Source organism: Furipterus horrens, unplaced genomic scaffold (genome assembly GCF_987537825.1).
Source record: "Furipterus horrens unplaced genomic scaffold, mFurHor1.1.pri manual_scaffold_3, whole genome shotgun sequence".
NCBI classification, from domain to species: domain Eukaryota; kingdom Metazoa; phylum Chordata; class Mammalia; order Chiroptera; family Furipteridae; genus Furipterus; species Furipterus horrens.
Window position 1 is genome coordinate 49,580,060 of NW_028327173.1, and position 21,442 is coordinate 49,601,501.

General features: G+C 40.0%; 1 protein-coding gene across 3 annotated transcripts in view; it reads right to left on the reverse strand.

The window, feature by feature from the left end:
- WLS (Wnt ligand secretion mediator) overlaps nucleotides 1-5,277 on the reverse strand; it is a 101,484-nt gene extending 96,207 nt beyond the window's left edge. The window contains exon 1 of one of the 3 annotated variants that reach the window (XM_090269594.1): nucleotides 4,907-5,276. In XM_090269594.1, the coding sequence (XP_090125720.1) occupies nucleotides 4,907-5,012 (106 nt within the window). In that variant the 5' untranslated portion in view covers nucleotides 5,013-5,276. Of the gene's footprint in view, nucleotides 1-2,038; nucleotides 2,099-4,906 lie in introns of those variants that run through there. The other 2 variants (XM_090269596.1, XM_090269595.1) reach the window with 2 other exon arrangements.
- Nucleotides 5,278-21,442: the final 16,165 nt, after the last annotated feature.

The window sequence follows — 21,442 nt, forward strand, 5'->3', positions numbered from 1 at the left end:
TGTTGCAGTACTCCTACAAGCCACATTAGATACTCTGCAAAGAGGGAAAAAAAGGACATTGTTTAGTCAGATATAAAACTTTTACAAAAAGGAGAATCAAATACAGAAAAATATGGGCTAACATTTACCAAAGGCCAATTAATTAATTCTTTTCAAGATTCTCACCAGATACGAAACACTGCAGGATTAAAAGTCCTGCATTATTAACACATGCTAAAATATAATAAGTACTGCAACAAGCTTAAAACCTAATGTAATGGGAAGCAAACTCTTATATATTCTGCATAATTGTATTTAAATTATTAAAATCTTGGAACTTCTAAATAAACAATAATCACAGAAACAAAACTCACAGGAATAGACCACAATCAAGATCACCAATAGTTCCCATTTAAACAGTAATAGCAAAGGCAGTAGATAAGTCCATGTAAAAATTGAGAAAACTAATTATTTATGTATGTATGTGTACAAAATACATATACACACACATAATACTCTCACATTAATGTGCTAACATAGTGAACTTTTGAAAGGAAGAGTAATCTTTCCTAGAGAAACAATTACTGGTAATTTGTTGATACTTATTTGTAGTTTAAGTTTGAAATATTTTCGTTTATGTGTACACTTAAGAAAATGTGATAATAAATGTAATAATTTTCTACTCATCCAGTGCTGATCTTCATACTATTAACAGTTTTAGAACAGGTGATAGCAGTGACCTGCTTTTCAACCATTATATCCCCCAGACATGACTAATTTGAAGCTGAGCAAATTGCACATAATGGGCCAGGGATTCAAGTTCATGATTTTTAGTTGGCGGCTACACTCTTGTTTCAAGGCACATGGTTTCCTCCCCACCCCCCTCACTCCTACAGCTGCCTCTTCATGAACTAAATGCACCAAATGTGAAATCAAAGGAAATTTTTTTTTTAACTTTCTGCAGGCTTATTTTTAAGGAGGATAAAGATTAAGCTATATTTTTTTAAAACTTTATTTTTCCTTCAGGGGTTTCTTAAATTTTTTAATGAGTTTTAAATACTAAAGAAGCTAGCCACTTAAGGAACCTTTTCGATACATAAGAAAACAGATGCAAGATTTTATAATGGCTCAAAGTTTTAAGAAAAGCATAGTATAATTCAGTGAATTTTTAAATAACCCGAATTGTATCATATAGGATACTGCTTTCCAGAGCCTTTCTGCAAAATCTCATTAAAGATTTAGCAGTATACAGTCACTGGCACAAGAAAAACAAAACAAGCGCGCGCGCGCACGCGCGCACACACACACACACACACACACACACACACACACACACACACACACACACACTTGGTTCTAAGAAGGCCATTGGGGCAGGGAAGTGTTTAAGCTGGCTAATTAAAATGCAATCCTATTTGCTTTTTTATCTAATGTTTAAAATTTCCCCATCAATTCTGGAAGGCTGCAGTCAAACACAAGTCTAAATTTCATATCAAACTAAATAGTGAAAAATTCATACAATTTTATAACTGAAAGAAAACTTAAACTCATTAACCTACCTCTGAGGAGACTGAAGCTTATTGGTTAACTGATTTGCCTGGTCACTTTGGGATACACTTTTTGCCATTGTTGTTTGGGGTGTTTGTTTTTGTTTTCTGTATATGTGTGTGTAGTAATTATACCCTTAAAATCAGGAGCTTTGCCATTCAGATCCTTGCCTTCCTTGGTTATGATGTTTCCTTTCATCTGGGACAACAGTGATCAAAAAGGAACATATATTACGGCCAATTTACCCCTAAAATTTCACTTTCTCCCTTGACCTCTGCAGATATATTACAAAGACACTTCCCACCCAGGACACCTGACTTCTAATGTATCAGCGGAACTAGGGAATTCTCACTGGGGAGAGTGGAGAAGTTTCTGAACTTCAGCTTTTCAGGCTACAAAATGCTCCTTCATCTACTGATTCCACTCGCCCACTTTGCTGAAGGTCTGTTCTTTGCTCAGTTTCATCTGCTTTCCAGTCGAAAGAAGTTTGGTGGGAAAACGTATCACTTACCTTTTGTTGGTATTTATTTCCCATGTTTGGGTCTTGCAGTGTACCCAAGTTCCAAGATTTCTTTAACAGAAAATAAGAAAAAAAGAAAAAAAAGGAAAGAAAAGAAAAAGAAAGAAAAATTCTCTAAATCAGCGATTTTCAATCTTTTTCATCTCATGGCACACATAAACTAATTATAAAACTTTGCCGCACACCAAAAATACTATTTTTTGCCGATCTGACAAAAATAATAGGTGTAAGTTTGATTCATTCACACCAGACGACCATTGTTGTGTTGGCTGTTGTCAGTGCCCCTGACTAAATAGCCAGGTGCTGCATGTTTTAAAACATTCTTGCAATGCACCAGTGTGCCGCGGCACACCGGTTGAAAATTGCTGCTCTAAATGGACGAGATAAAAGGCTAAGTCACCGTTCAAAGTGCTTAACATGGACTGGATCTGATCTTTTCAGTCTTCCACCCAGAACTGGGGACAAAGCTGTGACAACTGAGGAAGGAGGGGAGCTAAACAGTAAACTTACACAATTTCCCCCAAGAAGTGTTATACACAGATATTTTCTTTTTCAAGGAAGGTTGGAAATAAAGCAATTTATTTACTTAAGAGAATATCTAATTACAGTTAGAAACTATCCCTAACTTTTTGAGACTGTTACCAAGTATGGTCACTAACCGTTCTCTGGGAGAAACAACTCTTGGCACCACTGAATTCAGAAAAACCCCTCTTTGAACATACAAATGTTCCAACCCTACTGCAACTGTGAAGTCCAGGAGTTATTCATCAGTGTCCTTGAACCAACTCCCCAGTGTAAGATTCCAGAAATTATACTAATTCCAGAAGTGCCCTAGGAAACATAGAACAGTGGATGATGGGCTCTTCAAGGCTAGGATCAGGTTTTGGGAGAGGGGGGTGACATATACCAACAAACACCAGAGAACTATGTGTAATGGTTCGCTTCCTGAACAAAAACCTCAAAGAGGATGAAGGTCAGGCAGGGATAATAGGCCAATTTAATCCTGAAAGCACAAGGTGCAAGAAATTTTAATTATGGTCTGCCACTGAAATCACACAAGATCCAATGGCATCTAACTGCAACTGCTCATCAAGAGAGACAAGAGGTGTAATTGTAACTGCTGCATAATCACTGTGAGGGCACAGGGAAGGCTGCCATCCGCTCCCAGCAGAAAATGTATTAAAAGCCTCGAAAAATCCAATATAAGGAAATATGGAGATTGCACCTAACTAAACAGGGGCTCCTAACAGAAAAAAGCCCAACGTGTGTGTGTGTGTGTGTGTGTGTGTGTGTGTGTGTGTGTGTGTGTGTGTGTGTGTTGGGGGTGGGGAGGGTTCTGTTTGGCCCAAATTGAGAGTATGAGCTTGGAAAACTCTGAACCCCTTTCTGCATTGTGGATACCTACACTGAGAAAGAGGCATGATCTCTTCCAGAAATTTCTCTCCTCGGTGAAGCTTCAGCCACTCTCCTTTGTTTAAACAATTAGCTTAGATGTCACAGAGATTTACTGAACCAGTCTCCCTTCAGTTTGTTCCCATCAAACCCAAGTCTGGAGACAAAACGCCACGCACAGGATCCGAGGTGCCCAAGCTCTCATCCCTAGGATGAGTACGACGCCCGTGCCGCGGACTCTTGCAAAGGAAAGCGTAGAGAAAGCCCCTCCGTGTACTTCCCACTCCGAGAAGTTTTAACAAATCCGAGAAGGGAGCAAAATCTTCCATCTGCGCCGTCTGCAAAGTTGGCGCTGAAGTTTGGGCCGGGATGTCCTAAATCTCGAGGGGGAATGGGACACCACTGTTCGGAGAGGCGGGAGGATGGATGGAGATGGAGAGAGAGCGGGATGGCGGGGCGGGGGGTAGGATTTTTCGAGGGTAAAGTCCACGAGACCATCTTCTTCTTCCGGAAGCCTCTTAGGCTCGGAGAGGTCCGGGAGGTGCGCGGCGCGGAAGGTACCCGAGGGCGGGCACGTTAGCCTGGGGCCAGAGGAGCTGTCACCTGCACTGGGCTCCGGCTGGGGCGGGGGCGGGGGCGGGAGAGGTTTCCAAGACGCCAGAGAGGATCTGGAGCTACAGACTCACAGGCTCTTGGGGCTCCAAGAAGTGGGGGTGGGCAGATTCGTAAGAGGGCACCAGGCCAAAAGCAACACCTTTCGGATACGCTGTTCCCCTCTGACCTCTCCAACTTCCCGCAGCACCAGCCAAGGACTTTCTCCCATCGCACCCCACCCCATCCCGCCTCCCTGCCCACCGCTCGGACCTTACGACTGCCGAGGCGCGGGGTGGGATAGGTGGGGCGAGGAAGAGGACGGCGCGAAGGTCGGGACCCAAAATACAAACTCTCACCCCTCGGCTGAGACGACCAAATGCGTTTACACAGGCAAGGAGCACTGCCCTGTAACAGGGCTCCGGGTTTGCGCCGGGCGCAGTTCCCCGACTCTTCTGTTGTTCCTAATAAAGTCGATTACGTTGCCCTCCGGGACTGAATTGGAGGGAACGGAGAGAAAAAGGGGGGAACGCGGGAAAAAGCAGGGGCGGGGGGTGCAGCAATCAACTTTGTAACCCAGCGCTTCCTCGCGCGATCCGTCGCCATGCTTAAGATTCCCACCCCCGCCACCCCCTTCCTTCCTTTCAAGTGGGCACTGAAACTAGGCCAAAACTTTTTCCCCTCCTTTTCTCTTAGCCACTAGACTGGATTGTGCCCCACGGAGCCCCATGGAGCTCTGCTTTCTTAAGCACAATAGCCGGACTAATTAGATCATAGAAGCAAGACAGTGATACTGTAACAAGTAGCCCAAGAAGCAAAGAGGGAAGGGGCCGGAAAAGAGAGAAAGGGGGAAAAGTTTGCAGCTCTCACACTTACCAATCAAGCCTCCCACCAGAAAGGCGATGATTTGGAACACCAGCAGAATCCCACCAACAATGCACAGCTTCTTGGTGCTCATGTTTTCTATAATTGCCCCAGCCATTTTTGCGCCCCCCTTTTTCTTTTTCTTTTGGAAATAAATGTTTTAGGGTGTGCTTTTTGTTCGCTCTCCTCTCACGCTCCCTCCTCCCTTGCCTCCTGTCTGGGCGCTGCAAAACTTCAGGGGTGCGGGAGCGCGGCGAGGATGGGACCGGGACTGTAGGCGCCCGCACGGATTCCCCCGGCGCAGCCGGCTCGGGCTCCCCCAATGCCCGGAGCTGTGATTGTGGCCGCTCCGCCGCCTGTGGACGCTTAAAGGAGCAGGGAAGCGGATCACATGACGCCGCCTCCCTCCCTTTCTTCCTCCCTCCCTCTCGCGCTTCCTCCCTCCCTCCCTCCCTCTCCTCCTCACCCCCTTGCCCGCCAGTGCGGGCGGGGCTCAGAGCTCAAGCGGGTGCTGGCGCCCCGCTCCCAAGTCCGGCAGGCAGCTTGTCCCGCCAGGGGCTGGCGTCTCCCGGGGGCTGATGATGTTGTCAAGTGGGTTCCCCCTACTCTGCCTCTCACCCCTTTCCTTTTCTGGTGCGAGATTCAAATCGCCCGTGGACAGCGTTGCAGAGCTTTAACTTAGGCGTTGACTTTAGGAAATGGTCCCCACCCCCCAACTGCTGGAACTCTCTTTAGGAAAGAGGAGGATAATTTTTTAAAGGGACCAGAAAAATGCTTAAATCAAAGAACAGAGATGCGGAATCAAATGTCAGCTCTGCTTCCTTCGGCCTGATCCCAGCCTGGACGATTGGGCATAAATGCAGGTAAACCGCCCCTCACCATGGCACCCCTTGAGGAACACTGCACTCCAGCCAGATCAGACCACATTGTTCTCCACTGCATGTGTCTTCAGAGCCCTGACCCTGGCTCTTGCCTCAAAATAAATAAATAAATAAAATTTAAGCTCCGTGAGTTTTAAACATTTAAAAACCAACTTGTCTGAAAAACCTTGCTAATTTTCTAAACCACCTCCACATAATATCTCCGGGAACTGAGCCCCTACAGTTCCTGTATTTACATTCTTAGCTCCTATTGTAAGTACTTGTAAGGACATTTGTCTCCCATCATAGAGCCTTAACTCTTGGGGAGATAGGGACCAACTTTTATTCATCTGTACCCCCTGTGGTGCCTAACAAAATTCTAGCTCTAGCGGGTCCTCCATAACTTTTGTGGACTGAATAAATAAGTGAATGTGAAAGCAAGCCCGTCATTTGCATTTCAAAAGCCTAAAAGAGAAATTTGATTTAATGGTACACATATTAAGTTGCAATGTTTGTTCTCTCTTAGTAAGGATATATTTATATTTAACTTGCAGGAGGAAAGGGGAGGGTGGGACTCAAGAGATTTCCTGCTCTATCAGGACTAAATTCCTGGGCCTGGTATTTCTGCGTTTCATAAGCTGGTCACTTGGCCAGCACAATACACACATTGCCCAGTAGACCCTAGGTCTGGTAACCTCCCCTTTCCATTTCACACATGCAGAGTTTTCACTACCCACCACCCCTTACACACCTAGTTTCTTGCCCTTCCCCTCCAACTACACCCTTTACTCTGTTCCTGAACTTTCATTGCCCTTATAGAAGATGCTATGCAAATTATACTTCATAGAGGTGTTCATTTCTAGAGTTCAACTGGGTACTGCTTAAGGACTGGTACCAAAGTTTATATATATATCCACCTCCTTGGCATCTAAGAGTTCTTATCAGTTCTGGGGTTATATTTGCTATTTATTCATTCTTTCCCTTTACGCTTTCCAGGCTTTCTTTTCTTGGCACGGGAGGATGCCAAGATGTGAAGACACGTGCCCTTGTCTTGGTGTCTAGGATCCCCAGTCTAGCTGTTATTCATTGAGAGTAGTGATTAGCAAACTTTACTTTGGAGAATATCAGATCAGACAGGAAGAAGCAGAAACAATTCTTGTCAACAGTAGTGGTCAGGAGTGTTTGACTGGTACCCAAACATAGATAGACCAGCGTGGGATATTTGCCTTCCTCCTTTACCTTTTCAGAAGCTTACATCATTTTTTCTTTTTCCTGATAGGAGTAGGTTCCAGGGCATCGTAAATAGAAGTAAAGAATGTCCTTCTTACCTCTGTTGCTAGTTAACTCTACATTCTGTGTTCTCATCTCAGTAAGCTGCCAACTTCCACATATTTAAATAATAATGATGCCGTAGGGTTAGAATTTCTTTTTTAATACCAGAGGAATTTTTTTTTAGTAAAGTTGGTAAGATTCAATATCAAGATTTGATACTACTCTTCACTATTTAGGAAGAAATAAATCATGTTCCATGCATTTCAAATATGAATTGGATCTGTAAGAAATTCTTGGCTAGTTGAATTGATTTATTTGTTTAAGATTAGTGATCTCCTCAATTCAGCTCACTTTTCTGCATATGAACTGCTACAACACACCCCAGCCCCTCGGCTCCCAAATCTGACCTAATTCTTTCAGGTCTGGAAAGGAGAGGCTTGATTCCCCACCAAGATGATACTCTATTTTAAAAGGGCACTTATTATTTAATATTTTAATTAAAAAGAGATATTTCTAAATGCTAGTCAGTGCTTCAAACTGGTATGAGATTACCAATATTGCCAAACTGAATGAGGGTTAGACACATGTAGCACTAGTCACCATAGACTGTTTTTTTTTAATTACCATTTCTTTTACGTCTTTTTAAAAATTAAAAGTGACTGTTGGATTTTTATTTTCCAAGGGAATAACACAGTAGAGCGTTGAGTTGGCTGGATCTCGGATGGAGCCTCACTCCAAGCTCTGCCCTGTGCTCTCTGTGATCACATGTCACTACACAGTCACCTACCCACTCCAAGGCTCAGTTTTTTCATCTTTAAAATGGATATAATAATGGTACCTAACTCACGGTGTTCTTGCAAGATATTATTAATTATTATTATTAGGTGCTCTTAAGGGAAATCAATAATCTGTGTAAAAAACTAGTAAAACTGATAACTAATTGGTTCTTTCTCAGCTCTAAAATTTTATCATGCTTTAATCATTTTGGAAATGTATTTTAGGAGCAGTCTAGGTGATTAACTGTAACTGACAAGGGTGCTAAAAAGACTAACATCTAATATTGAACTCTGAACAGCACTCAGTGAATTTTAAACATAGAAACATTCTAAAAACTACTCCCAATCACCCATAAAGCATATGTTTTTGGGTCACCAGGTAAATTGTCTCAGAGACTGGGATAATTCAAGGGTGCAATCCAGCTCTGCCAACAGAAATTAATCATGCAGACTACATTTTCATTAGACTTCAGTTGGGGATGCTGATTCACCCGTTGTTTATTTGAAGGGTTTGGCACATGGGAGGTCATAATAATGTTCAATGCATATTTACTGAATGATAAATGAGTGAATGTATGAATAAATGACTATCCAACTGAAGGTGGGTTAGCTGTAATGCTTATCCCCCCACCCCACTCCCCATTCCTATATAGCATTGACTGACAAAATGCCTACCTGGCACATAGAACCTGGGTTGGAGCTTGCACCTACATCTGTGTATGTGCTGTGGTGTCACCCTTGGCTTGCAAGCTCCTTAAGACCAAGGAGAGTATGACCTGAGCCTTTGTCTCTCTCAAAGTCCCAGCATGGCACCTTGCACAGAGGAGGGCTCATTTCCTGGAGCTGAGAAAGCCCCCTTTGAAAGTCAAAGGCAGCAGGCATATCATTATCAATGTCGCAGTAAATGTAATGTAGAGATCTAAAAGAATAGCATATACCTCCTCAAATACTTAATTTACTTCCCAGAGGGACCTAACAAGAGTAATAATCTCATTCTAAGATTTCTTATTCTCATAAATAGCTTTAATCCATGAGTGGTATCCCCGTGGCTCCTTCGTTCTTGGTATTTTCTCATAGTTAGTCCCTGTAAGTGTGAGCAGGCACTTTGGGTTCACACTCTATTATTCAGTGTCATATTTCTCTCTCCATAGATAGATAGATATAGATATAAAAGAATAAATATACATTCACAACTTCTTTTAAAATGCTTATTCTGTTTTTGACTTTTTTTTTTTCCAAAGGAACCACCCTTTTTCTCTCTATGCTCCCCTTTGTCTCATTGTATATGTAAATACAAGACCTTTTCTGGCACCTCCTCTTCCACACTAACTTTGAGTAGGAACTGTTCAGAACCCTGGGCTGGGAAGACTTTCATCCTGATCTTTAGATAAAATTATTCCATAAACGCCCCACCACCTTCTCCCATTTTACACATCAGCACCCACCCTGAATAAGCTCCATTTCAGCTTTCCTTTCACATTCCACATGTATTTCACACATTAGGCTTATTCAGTTACAGCTTTGTCTTACTAGTTGTGTATATAAATCTGGCAATATTACTTACCTTTTAGAAATTTTTTCTTATTTCTTTTTTTTTAAAAAAAGATGCTAATACCAGCCTCTTAAATTGTGACAAGCATTTAAAAAATGTTACATAGTTCCTACCATAGAGCTGGACACAAAGTGGGCACTCAACAGATGTATTTTGCATGTTATAAGGGAGAGGTTTCTGTTCCCAAATAGCAAAGCAAAACAAAGAACTATAAATCCTTTAATTATTGTTTCTTATGAAATTGTCTCTTTGAACCCAGGCAACTTGGAAGGGACCGGCAGCAAATTTATAGGTTTCCAGAGGCCTCTTGTGAAAGGCAGCTGACAACTTGAAGTAGCCAGCCAGCCTCCTGTTGTTTTCCAGGCTTGAAAGAGGCTGCAGCAGAGAGCTGGGATGCCTCCAGTGTGTAAACCTCTGAGATGGCATGTGCTCAGTTTCTGGATCAGAGGTAAAGGAAAGGGTCCTTTCTCTCTGCCAGGTTCCTTAGCATAAGCCTAATTGTGTCTGAGCTGACTGATTCCACCCCCCACCCTCCAGCCCCATGCCCTCATGACTGCTCTCCCTCCCCATCTCACCTTGTACGACGTCACACTCATAAGCTTCTCTCCATCTGCTCTTCCCCATGGAGAATGGCAGTGGGAGGAAAGCCTGAATAGGCAAGAAACACCTGCCCTGGATAATGATCCTATGATATGTAGACAACAACCGACACCGAGGCACAGAGTCAGCAGAGAAATTTTGTTGAACGAGTGAATGAATGATGAATGAACACGTTCCAGCCCCTGGCTGTCCAGGGGTTCAGGAAGCCCCCCACAGATGGGCAATGGCAGAGGGGCTCAGACATAACCTCAGCCCTAGACCATCTGGGGTGAGAATAGGCCCTGGCTCAGGCCAAAGCCCAATCTTTACCCCATGCTAATTGTAAATTAGCTCAGAATCATCACTGAGTAGCTCAGCATGAAGGATAATCTCCAGTAAAAACAGCTTCAGGCATCTATATGTAATGCGGGAAAGTAAAGGTTGTGTGAGTATAAAATACACGAAAGTCAAGAAACCTGAGTTTTTCCACTTTGCATTAGATAAAAAGAAACTGGATGGCAGGGAGTGAGGGAGGGCAGGTAATTCCCCAAATGTCAGATCTAACAGCAGCTATTAGCCCCTACTAATAATGTCAATAATTACAACAATAACAACAATCAGAAATTACACTGATTGCTTCCTATGTAGCAAGCACGATGCTAAATTAAATGCTTTACATATGATATCATCATTACTACATATAACAGTCCTATGAGGTAAGTACTCATTTTATCATTAAAAAAAAAAAAAAAAAAAAAAAAAGGAAGAAAGAAAGAAAAGGAAAGCCAGTTCAGAGAAATGAAGGAATATTCCCTGACCACACTGCTAGTAAACTAGGCAATTCTGATTCTGAGGTAGATGCAACACACCATTCATTCAATCACCAAATATTGACTGAATGCTTAAAAGTGCCAGAACTTATCTAGATGCTGGGTTAGAGCAGTGGGTCCAGCAAAGGCCTTGCCCTCAGGGAGCCTCGATGATGAAGCCTACTACAGGGCCTCAATTCTTATCTCCTTTACATCAGCTGTGTTCTTTGACCTCAACAAAGAAAGAAACCTGCAGGGCTGTGAAAATGAGTAGAAATCACCTCCTTGGTGTGCCGGGGGCCTTACCCCTGCTTCTCCCATGAGCTCGCAGGAGACATGCATTCAGAAACTCCTTTTCCTGACAGTTCTGAGACAGGCACTGGTTTCTTTGGTTGCTCCTTTGGTCATACATTCAACTCTGTTTTCTTCCTCAGCACCTTACTCCCACTCAGATCAAACTCCCTCCAATTAAGCCTTAAATCCTTGCAAGTCTTCTTTGCAGATTATTGCCATTAAGACTTTTCCAAGTTGAAGATCAATTTTCAAGACAAAAAACTCATGAAAGTAATTGTTAAGACAATTTCAGAGTGTTTTGAGGACATTCTTGAAGAATACATGTTAGCAAAAGACATTCAGCCCTGGCTGGTGTGGCTTAATGAATTGAGCGCAAGCCTGCAATCCAAAGTATTGTCAGTTCGATTCCCAGTCAGGACACATGCCTGGGTTGCAGGTCAGGTCCCCAGTTGGGGTGCAGGAGAGGCAACCACTCATTAATGTTTCTCTCCCTCTCTTTCTCCCTCCCATCCCCTCATTCTAAAAATAAATAAAATATTTTTTATTAAAAAGATTATTTAGTACACAAAATTAATTTTGGCTTAGCTAACCTGGAAATTGATTTCTAAAGTATTTTTGTTTATTTTGTTGTGATAGGAATCCCTAATAAAGACAGTCTCTACCAAAGATTTCAAGTTGCTTTATCAATATTATCATCTTAATGTAACAATTTATGAGGGTAGTTTCCCAATTTCTTTTTTTTCCACAGTGGTAACTTTTAAAAAAATTAAATTTATTAGGGTGATCTTGTTTAAATAAGATGATATAGGTTTCAGGTGTACATTTCTATGATACATGACCTCTTTATTGCATTGTGTACCAAATGCCCAAAGTTAACTATCTTCCATCACCATATATTTGCCCCCCCTTTACCCTTTACTACTCTGCATCTTTCTTCCCTCTGGCAACCACCATACTGTTGTCTGTGTCTATGAGTTTCAGTTTTATATCCCACATATGAGTGAAGTCATGTGGTTCTTAGTTTTTTCTGACTGACTTATTTTGCTTAGCATGATATTTTCAAGGTCCATTTGCGTTGTCTCAAATGACAGTATTTCATCTTATGGCTGAGTAGTATTCTATCGTATATATGTATCATGTCTTCTTTATCCAATTATCTATCAAAGGACATTTCAGGTGTTTCCATGTCTTGGCCACCCTGAATAATGCTGCAATAAACATAGGGGTACATACATCTTTATGAATAAATGTTTCTAAATTCTGGTTACCGACCCAATTTCTGATATATGTGTCATCTTTTTAAGAAATCTGAGATGGGAAGCCTGAACAATTTGATGGAACTTTCTTTCACTTATTTCATAAATATTTATTGCGTTTACATATGCCAGGTATCTGCCAATTTCTGGGCTACAAATACAAAATGAACAGGTACATCTTCCTCTCACAAAGCTTATAATTTCAGGTATGTAAAAGGGTCTTGATGATGCTATGGCTGTTACCCATGATGGTAAATCCTAAAGACTCACTGGTATAACAGGCATGGCAGAGACCTTGATCTGAGGGACAGAACAGGGGGTGTGCTCCTTGGCTGGGTACATGGGGACTCCATGCTCTGGCTCCACTTGATCTTCAGAGAGGCAGCACTGTGGAGCGATGAAGAGCATGGGTTCTAGAGCCAGACCGCCTGGGGTCTGAATATGGCGTTGCTGCTTACTAGTTGTGTTTCTGAGCTAGTTAGAGTAGCTGTTTTGTCACTCAGCACCCTCACCTATAAAATGAGAATAATGATACTCTCCCCAGATATGCTTGTCATGAAGATTAAATGGGATAATTGGTGTTGAGTACTTAAAACAATGCCTGAAACATAGTAACTTTAATATGTTTATTCAAAAAAATAAAGTTTTTCCTCTTCTGTAACTGCCACAAGGATACCTTGGGTTCTGTCCACATCTTGCTAAATCCCCAAAGCACCACATGTTGTTGAACTTATATTCACTAATAATAATAATTATTACTCATTATTAATTTATTAGGTATCTCCTCTATGCCAGGTGCTGTCGCATAATTGTGGAAGGCAGTATGAGAAGCAAGGATTTAACATTAAACAGACCTGGGTGAAATTCTGGGACCTTGGGCAAGTAACTTGAGCTCTCAGAGCTTCAGCCAGCGCACTTACAAGATGGAGATGATGGTATCTTCACAAAAGCTGTGGGGAGGATAGAATGCATCCAATGTATAGAATTTAGCAAAGTGCCAGCTATTTGATAAGCACTCAATAATAAGGAGGGACTAGAGGAGGAAAGGGAGGAAGAGGAGTAGGCAACACCTTTATTTAGTTAGAAAACTGAGGTTCAATGCCATCCTATTCTGCACTGTTTAGGGATTCTTCTTCCCATGTGCCAGGTTCCTCTTAACTCATTTCATGAAATCCTTGTTGACAACTCTTTCACTGAACAACCTGCTCTTAGTAAGCTGTGACTTGGGAAAGAATGGGATACTAAGACTCCTGGACATTTTTTTGAACTGACTATCTTTTAAGTATCACACATACTCTGAAATACTTTTTGATTCTCCTCCCTCTTAAGCAGATACAGTATCTCCCTTGGGATACTCATGTAGCTATATCCATGGTGGCCCTTCACACATGCTACCCGATACTATCTGGACACTTGTCGTATCTACTCCAGTAGATCACAGTTTTGTTTTGCTTTGTTTCAAGATAACAGGGCTGTGTTTTTCCTGGAAGTCTTTTTATTTAATCTAGTGGAACCCTAAGCTTTGATGTCATCCTTCCAGATCATTGCCCCTTTTTCTCCTTCTCAAAACAGATGTTTTCTTTTACTAGGGAAGTTAAGGGGAAGAGCCATCAGGTATAAACACTGTCAGCTTCCAAACTGATCATTTTCTTATGCAGGATCTCAAAAGAAGCAATGATCAAACTTTTGTGAAAGCGTATCTCTTCACCTATGCAAGTATACCTGTACTTAGACCTATTGTAGAGAGCTGGCCATCATAGCCTCAGGTTAATACCATGTGCTCTGTTTAGTCCTTGCCTCCAGGGTGAGAGTAAGGATAAAATGAGCATATGTACTTACTAGATAGAGTACTTAGCATATAGTTTATACTCAGTAAATGTTAGCTATTATTAATTATCTTCTATCACAGTCTATGACTAGCTTCTTCATGATCTTCTTTTATACCTTTCCTCAATCTTACTCTCAAGTCTCCCCCGCATAAAATATATCCTTCTCAACTCTGCATTCTACATAATACATCACTCACTGGATTCTTCCCTTTGATTGTAAATCAGACTTCCCAAATGAACAGTTCATATTTGCTGGGTTTAAAAAAAAAACAAAAAACAAAACAAACAAACAAACAAAAAACCTCTCTTCATATTCCCTCCCTGATCCCCTGCAGACAGTTTAAATTCTAGACCCAACATTCCACTGTCTCTGCTCTGCCACAGGTCACCAGCAACCTTTTTGGTATTTGTCTTATTTGATATCTCTGAAATTTAACACTTCCCCTTTTGGAAAAATGTCTCCCCACTTTATTCTAAGTTCTCTTCCTATTTCTGTAGCATTGCTTTCTCTCTTTCGCTGGCTTTGTTCCCTCTGCCCAACACCTGAATGTTAATATTCTCTCCTTCAGCTCATCTCTTCTCATAGGGTCAGTGGGAAAGTTTATATCTTCAGACCTGATCTCTTGACTGAACTTTAGACTCATAGAGCCAACTGCTTCCTAGACATCTCTGCCTAGACAAACCATGTGCTCCTTCAAGTCAACCGGATGACTTCCCTATCCCATTTAGTGGCCTACCATTCCAACCACTTGCACAAGTTCCATATCTCAAGGCCATCCTTGATTTATTACCCACATCCAATCAGTTATCCAGACCAGATTCTACCTCCCTGATTCATAATGGGTTGGTCTCTGCTCCCCATCCTCCCCACCTCTTTGCAAGTCTAGACTCTCATCATCTCCTCCAAATTAAGACTGTTAAAGACCTTGGGTATCAGGTCTCTAATTTTTGAATTTCTAACAACAGATAATCCAGTCTGAAGACCTTTTATATCAGGTCTCCAATTTCTGGTTTCTAACAATAGATAATTCAATTTGTACATAGTTTCTAAAGTGTGACCATTATAAAACACAGATCTGTCTTCTTTACTCTCTAAACATAACTGCAATATTTTCTTATTGCCTACAAGTAAAACCTTCATTTTAAAACCCATATCTAGGAAAGCTCACTAACATCTCCAAAATCTACAGGCTTGGGACTATCTTTTGTTTCCAGACTCACCAAGGCACTTCTTTGTACCTGATTGTATATAACTCACAGTCTAGCTCATATCTGTCTTCTAATAACATAATCATTGGGATAGACCAGTTAACCCCTCAAGTAGTGCCAGAAAATTATGAATCTATGGTATTTCTCCTCTTGTATTACCTATTTTATTTTTAAAAAATTATTAAAAGAGAGAGAGACAGAGACAGAGACAGAGATTTGTTGTTCCACTAATTTATGCATTCATTGGTTAATTATTACGTGTGCCCTGACCAGGGATGCAACCTTGGCATATGCAGACGATGCTCTAACCAAATGAACTACTTGGCCAGGACCTGTATTACTTATTTTAAAGTGCTAGCTATCAGAGGCCCAAATAGTGACCTAGAAATCATCCTAGATGTCTCCTTTATAAGTGTTGTCAACAGATACTGAGAATATTATCTGCCAGACATTGTAAATAATACAACATCATCATAACACTGAACACATTCATACTGTGTGAAAGGCCCTGTTTGAAATGAGATAGATAATATAAAATATAACACAAATTAAAATAGTATAATAAAAATTTGTACCTCAGATGGTTATGGCTAGGATTAAATGCTCTAAGTGTACTCTGGTATATATGACCGGGAACATTTAATCTTTACCACAGCCATTTGAGATACATGCTATTATTCTATTTTAGTAATTTACCCAAGATCACACAGCTAATAAACACTGGAGCAGGGCTTTGAATCCAATTAGTGTAGCACCATAGTCCACACACTCTTCTGCCTTTGATTCAAATAGCAGTAATAGTAACATCCCTGAGGTTTTCTATGAGTCAGGCACTTCTCTTAATATATTCCATGTATTATTTCATTCAATCCCAAGACACCTCCTGTAACTTAGGTTCTATTTTTATCCTTGATTACCTATGCAAATTAACTTTGCTTGAAGAAAGCCAAATAAAAATTCAAACTGAAAACACAGAAAAATCTGGACATGAATACTCACTTCAAAGAGTATGCATTTTATCTTCTAAAAGTCTTGTTTCAGAATTCTTTAGAATTTTAGATTTCTCATATCACTTATCACAAACTTTCGGGTACCTTTCCAGTATGAGAGCAGAAGTTTCTTTGTTTATTCAACTGTCCATTTATTCAACAACATTTATTGAGCACTTAATGTGGGCAAGACATTAAACACTTCAGAGACTGTTTCTTCTCTCAAAAAAAAAAAAAATCTCTAGACGCTGAAAAGAACATTATAAGCAACTAGTATAGTGAAGTATGATAGGTAAAATTGGCAGAGAGGTTAAGAGAACAGACTTTAGAACCAGACAGACTTTCTTCAAAGCTTGACTTTGCCACTTACTTCTTGTGTGACCTTAGACAATTTATTTAAACTATTTATGCTTGATTTCTTTTCTTAGAATCTACATCATGTGATTGCTGTCGATTTTAAGCTTTAATATGTAAAAGACTTTGTTCAGTGCCTGGAACATGGTAACACTAAGTAAGGGCAGTTATAGGTAGTAGTAGCCGTGGTATTACCATATAAGGGTACACTGGCATTAGTAAGCAAGAGCGAAGAGAGAGTGCTTATTTTTTATTGGAGAAAGAAAGGGAGTTCAGATAAGTCTTTAAAGCAAAAGATAACTCTAATTAAGTTTTAAAAGATGAGTAGGTGTTCTCCTTGTAGACAGAAAGGAAAATCATAGGTGGGCATGATTAAAGTCAGGGAACTCCTAAAGTTCCTATATCTGGCTGAAGAGTGAGTAATATGCCTTTGTGTCTCCAGCATATTGTATTAGAGACTTATAGCCATGAGAGATAGGACTATAACAAGGGTGGAGAACTGAGGTTCTCATTATGATTATAGATCTTTGAAAGCTATTATTTGAAAGCATGCTTATTATTGGATTGGGAATAATAACACCTTCTCCTGTGTTTGAATAGCAGCAATTCTGTACAATTTTAAGATAGTATCTCAGTAATCTTCACAACTTTGGAGGTCTGGCCAATTATAATAATCACCACTTTTCATATGGAAAAGCAGAAGTACAAGGAGGGGAAGGCAGAAATCCAGGATTGCTCAAAATGTTATTGGAACTAGAAATGGGTCTCTAATTTACAGCTCACTAAAGTTCCCAAAATAACAAGATCAGACTAATTCAACACATACTCCTCTCTCTCCTTGTCTTTTTTTTTTTTTTAATCCTCACCCGAGGCATTTTCATTTGCTTTTTTATAGAGAGAGAAAGGAAGAAAAAGAGAAAACATCAATGTGAGAGAAGCATCAGTTAGTTGCCTTCATAGGCACTGCAGCTAGGAGATCTGTGCCTGGACTAGTGATGAAACCACACCTAGGCATGTGCCCTGCTGGGAACTGAACCACAACCTTTTGGTTACTGGGTGACACTCCAACCATTGAGCCATATCGACTGAGACTCTCTTCTGGTTCTTAAAAAGTAGATCAAAATGTTGTACTTGAAAAGGGTAGAGTGAGAAAGCAATCAGAAATAGAAATGGGCGATGCAGAAAATGTTGGATTAAACCGGTTTGTGATAAGGAGTAAAGTAGATATGTTGGGAATAAGTTTGACTGCTTGCCAAAAGGAAACTATTTATTTGCTTACTTGCTTGTGTACTTATGTAGCTCACACACAGTATCGTATCGGCAGCCGTCCGTCTCGAGAGATGATGGTGTAGCTTCTTAAGAGTCTATCTGCACCGCCGAGAATGGTCGTGCAGTCCGACTTGGGAGTGACACAGTATCTGTCTCCTCCCGTGTTGAATCGACATCTTGCGATGACGCTGGAGTGTCCTCTCCAGTGAAGCTGAAGCTACAGAGCCTGGGCAGGGTGATATGGAGGGTCTGCTGTTGCCCATGCAGCAGACTCCCCCCCTCTCTTCGCAGCTGAAGGGTCCAAGGGAAAGACGGAGTCAATACAGCTTGGCTTCAGGTGCGCCGCAGGAGTTGCCGGTGTTGACTACAACGTCAAACCGCCTTAGGGACTCCGGCTCCCGATTTTCTGTCGGGGTTTACTCCCTTAGCCTTTCCCCTGAAGAGGTATGCCGCAAGGCAGCAGAGGTTTTTTGGAGTCAGAGTTTTCCTTCTCTGATGTGCCCTGACTGGAAGATCGAACCAGCGACACTTAGCTCGCAGGCCGACGCTCAATCCACTGAGCCAAACCAGCCAGGACTCACACACAGTAAACTACATAAATCATAGGTTTACATGTTGATGAATTTCTACAAATAAATACTGTATTTGTTTGCTAGAGATACCATAACAAAATACCACAGACTGGGTAACTTAAGCACCAGGAATTTATTTTCTCACAGTTCTGGTGGCTGAAAGTACAACTTTAAGGTGCTGGAAGGGCTGGATTCCTTTGAGGCCTCTCATGGTTTGCAGATGGCCACTCTCTTATTTCCTCTTCATATGGTCTTTGCTGTGTATACTTGCATCCCTGGTGTCTCTCTTCTACTCTTTTTTTTTTAACTAGTATTTTTAATTTACTGATTTTAGAGAGAGAGAGGGAGAGAGAGAGAACATCATTTTTTGTTCCACTCAATGCACTCATTGGTTTCTTCTTGTATGTACCCTGACCAGGGATCAAACCCATAACCTTGGTTTATTGGGACAATGCTCCAACCAACTGAACTACTGGGCCAGGGTCTCTTCCCTTCTTATAAGAACATCACTCATATTGGATTAGGGCCTCTTCCTAATGGCCTGTTTTAACTTAACCATCTCTTTAAAGACCTTCTCTCAAAATATCATTACAAACTGAGGTACAAAGTGTTGGGATGTCAACATATAAATTCGGAGGGGGCTTCAGAGATAACAAATGTGTATATAAGATATAGATCCACTTAGATCAAGATATAGAATATTTCTACTATCTCAGGAGGCTCCCTGTACTCTTCCAATCCTCCAATGATAACCCCATTTCACCTTTATCACCATTGATATAGTTTTTCTGTTTTTGAACTTCATATGTTTGGGGGGCTGGTGTTTTTTCCAGCAATATAATGTCTGTATGTTATTTCATGTAGTAGTATTTTGTTTATTTCATTTATTGTGTAAATATAATTTATATATTTGAATTGCTTCCAGTTTTGGGTTGTTATGAATAAATCTGCTGTAAGCATTCTTATATGTCTTTTTGATGGACATAATCATTCCTTTCTGTTTGGTATATATGTCCAAGTGGGATTTCTGGGTATATAGATATATAAATATTTTTATTTTTTTTTACTTTTTGGTTTTTCAATTACAGTTGTCCCATTTTTACCCCATTGCTCTCCCCCTCCCAGCCCACCCCTTCTCACTCAATCATATCCCTCCGCATTGTCCATGTCCATGAGTCATTTATACACGTTCCTTGACTAAACCTTATATAAATATATTTAATGTTAATAGATCTTTAGAACAATTTTCCAAAGTAGATACACCAACATACACTCACATTTTCAATTGTTCCACATCTTCATCAATACTCAGCATTATCAGTCTTTTTAATTTTAGCCAGTCTGGTGAGGATGTATGACTTATTTCCCTGATAACTAATGCTGTTGACATTTAGCCATTTGATATTTTTTTTTTATAAAATGTCTGTTCAACTTTTTTTTTTCCATTTTAAAATTTGTTGACTTTTTACTTTTTGCAGAACTTTTTAGTATATCTGGATACAAATCATTTTCAGGATTTGTATTACAAATATCATTTCTTGGTCTGTGGCATGTCTTTTCTCTCTTTTTAATGGTGTCTTTTCATGAACACACATCCTTAATGTTAATTAATTCCAGTGTATCTGTCTTTCCTTTCATGGTTTGTATTGATGCTCCATTTAAGAAATCTTTTCTTACCTGAAGGTCATGAAGCTATTCTATTTTCATTTAGAAGCTTGATTATTTTACTTTTACATAAAATACTATGATTCATCTCAAATTGATTTTTCTATGTCTAGCCAATTGACCCAGCACCATTTCTTTTCCACTGAATACTATGTAGTAGCTATATAGGTAACCATATTTGTACATGTCTTCTTCAGAGATACATATTCTGCCCCATCTTTTAATTTATCTCAGCTTGTGGTAATACAAGACTGTTTCAATTATTAAAGCTTTATACTAAGTCTTGATATACAGGAAGTCTAAGATTTATTCTTCAAAATTGCCTTGGCTCTTCTATGTTCTCCAAATTTCAAATAAGTTTATAATTATCTTATAAATTACAAACATTCATTAAAAATTTGTTGGATTTTGCCTAGAATTGTGTTGAATCAGTTTGTCAAAAATTGACATTTTAATATATTGAAAATTTCCATCAGTAAACATAAGATTTCTTTTATTTACATTGGTTTTCTTTAGTTCCTTTCAGCCATATTTTATAGTTTTTAGGAAAGAAGTATCACACATCTTTTGTTAGATTTATTCCTAAATATTTGGATTTTTGATGTGATTATAAACAGTAATTTAAAAACTTACTTTTTAGGTTGGTTCTGACATATGTAAACACGATTAATTTGCTACATTGATCTCCTGTCTGGTGATCTTGCAAAATTAATTTATTATTATAATATATTTGCAGATTCTTTTGATTTTTTGCATGCACAATCATGTCATATGTGAATAATGATCATTTTACTTCTTACTTTCCAAATTTTGTAACTTTTATTTGTTTTCTTGCCTTATTGTAATGGCTAAGTCCTCCAAGACAATATAGAATTAAAAAGTCACTTCTAACCCTTGACTGGTGTGGTTCAGTGGATTGAGTGTCATTCTGCAAACCAAAAGGTGGCTGATTCAATTCCCAGTCAGGGAACATGTCTGTGTTGTCAGCCAGGTCCCCAGTGTTTTGGGGTATGAGAGAGGTAACAGATCAATGTTTCACTTGCACATCAATGTTTTTCTCCCTCTTTTTCTTTCTTCCTTCTCCTCTCTCTAAAAATAAATAAACAAAATCTTTTTTTTTTTAAGTCACCTCTATTATTTGATATTTATTTTGGAGTTGCTAACCAGTGTAACTGAACAAAAGTATAAAACCTATAATTATTTGTAATAGATATAATTATAAACCTTAAAAACACAAAAAATTAAATAAAAGTTATTTCAATC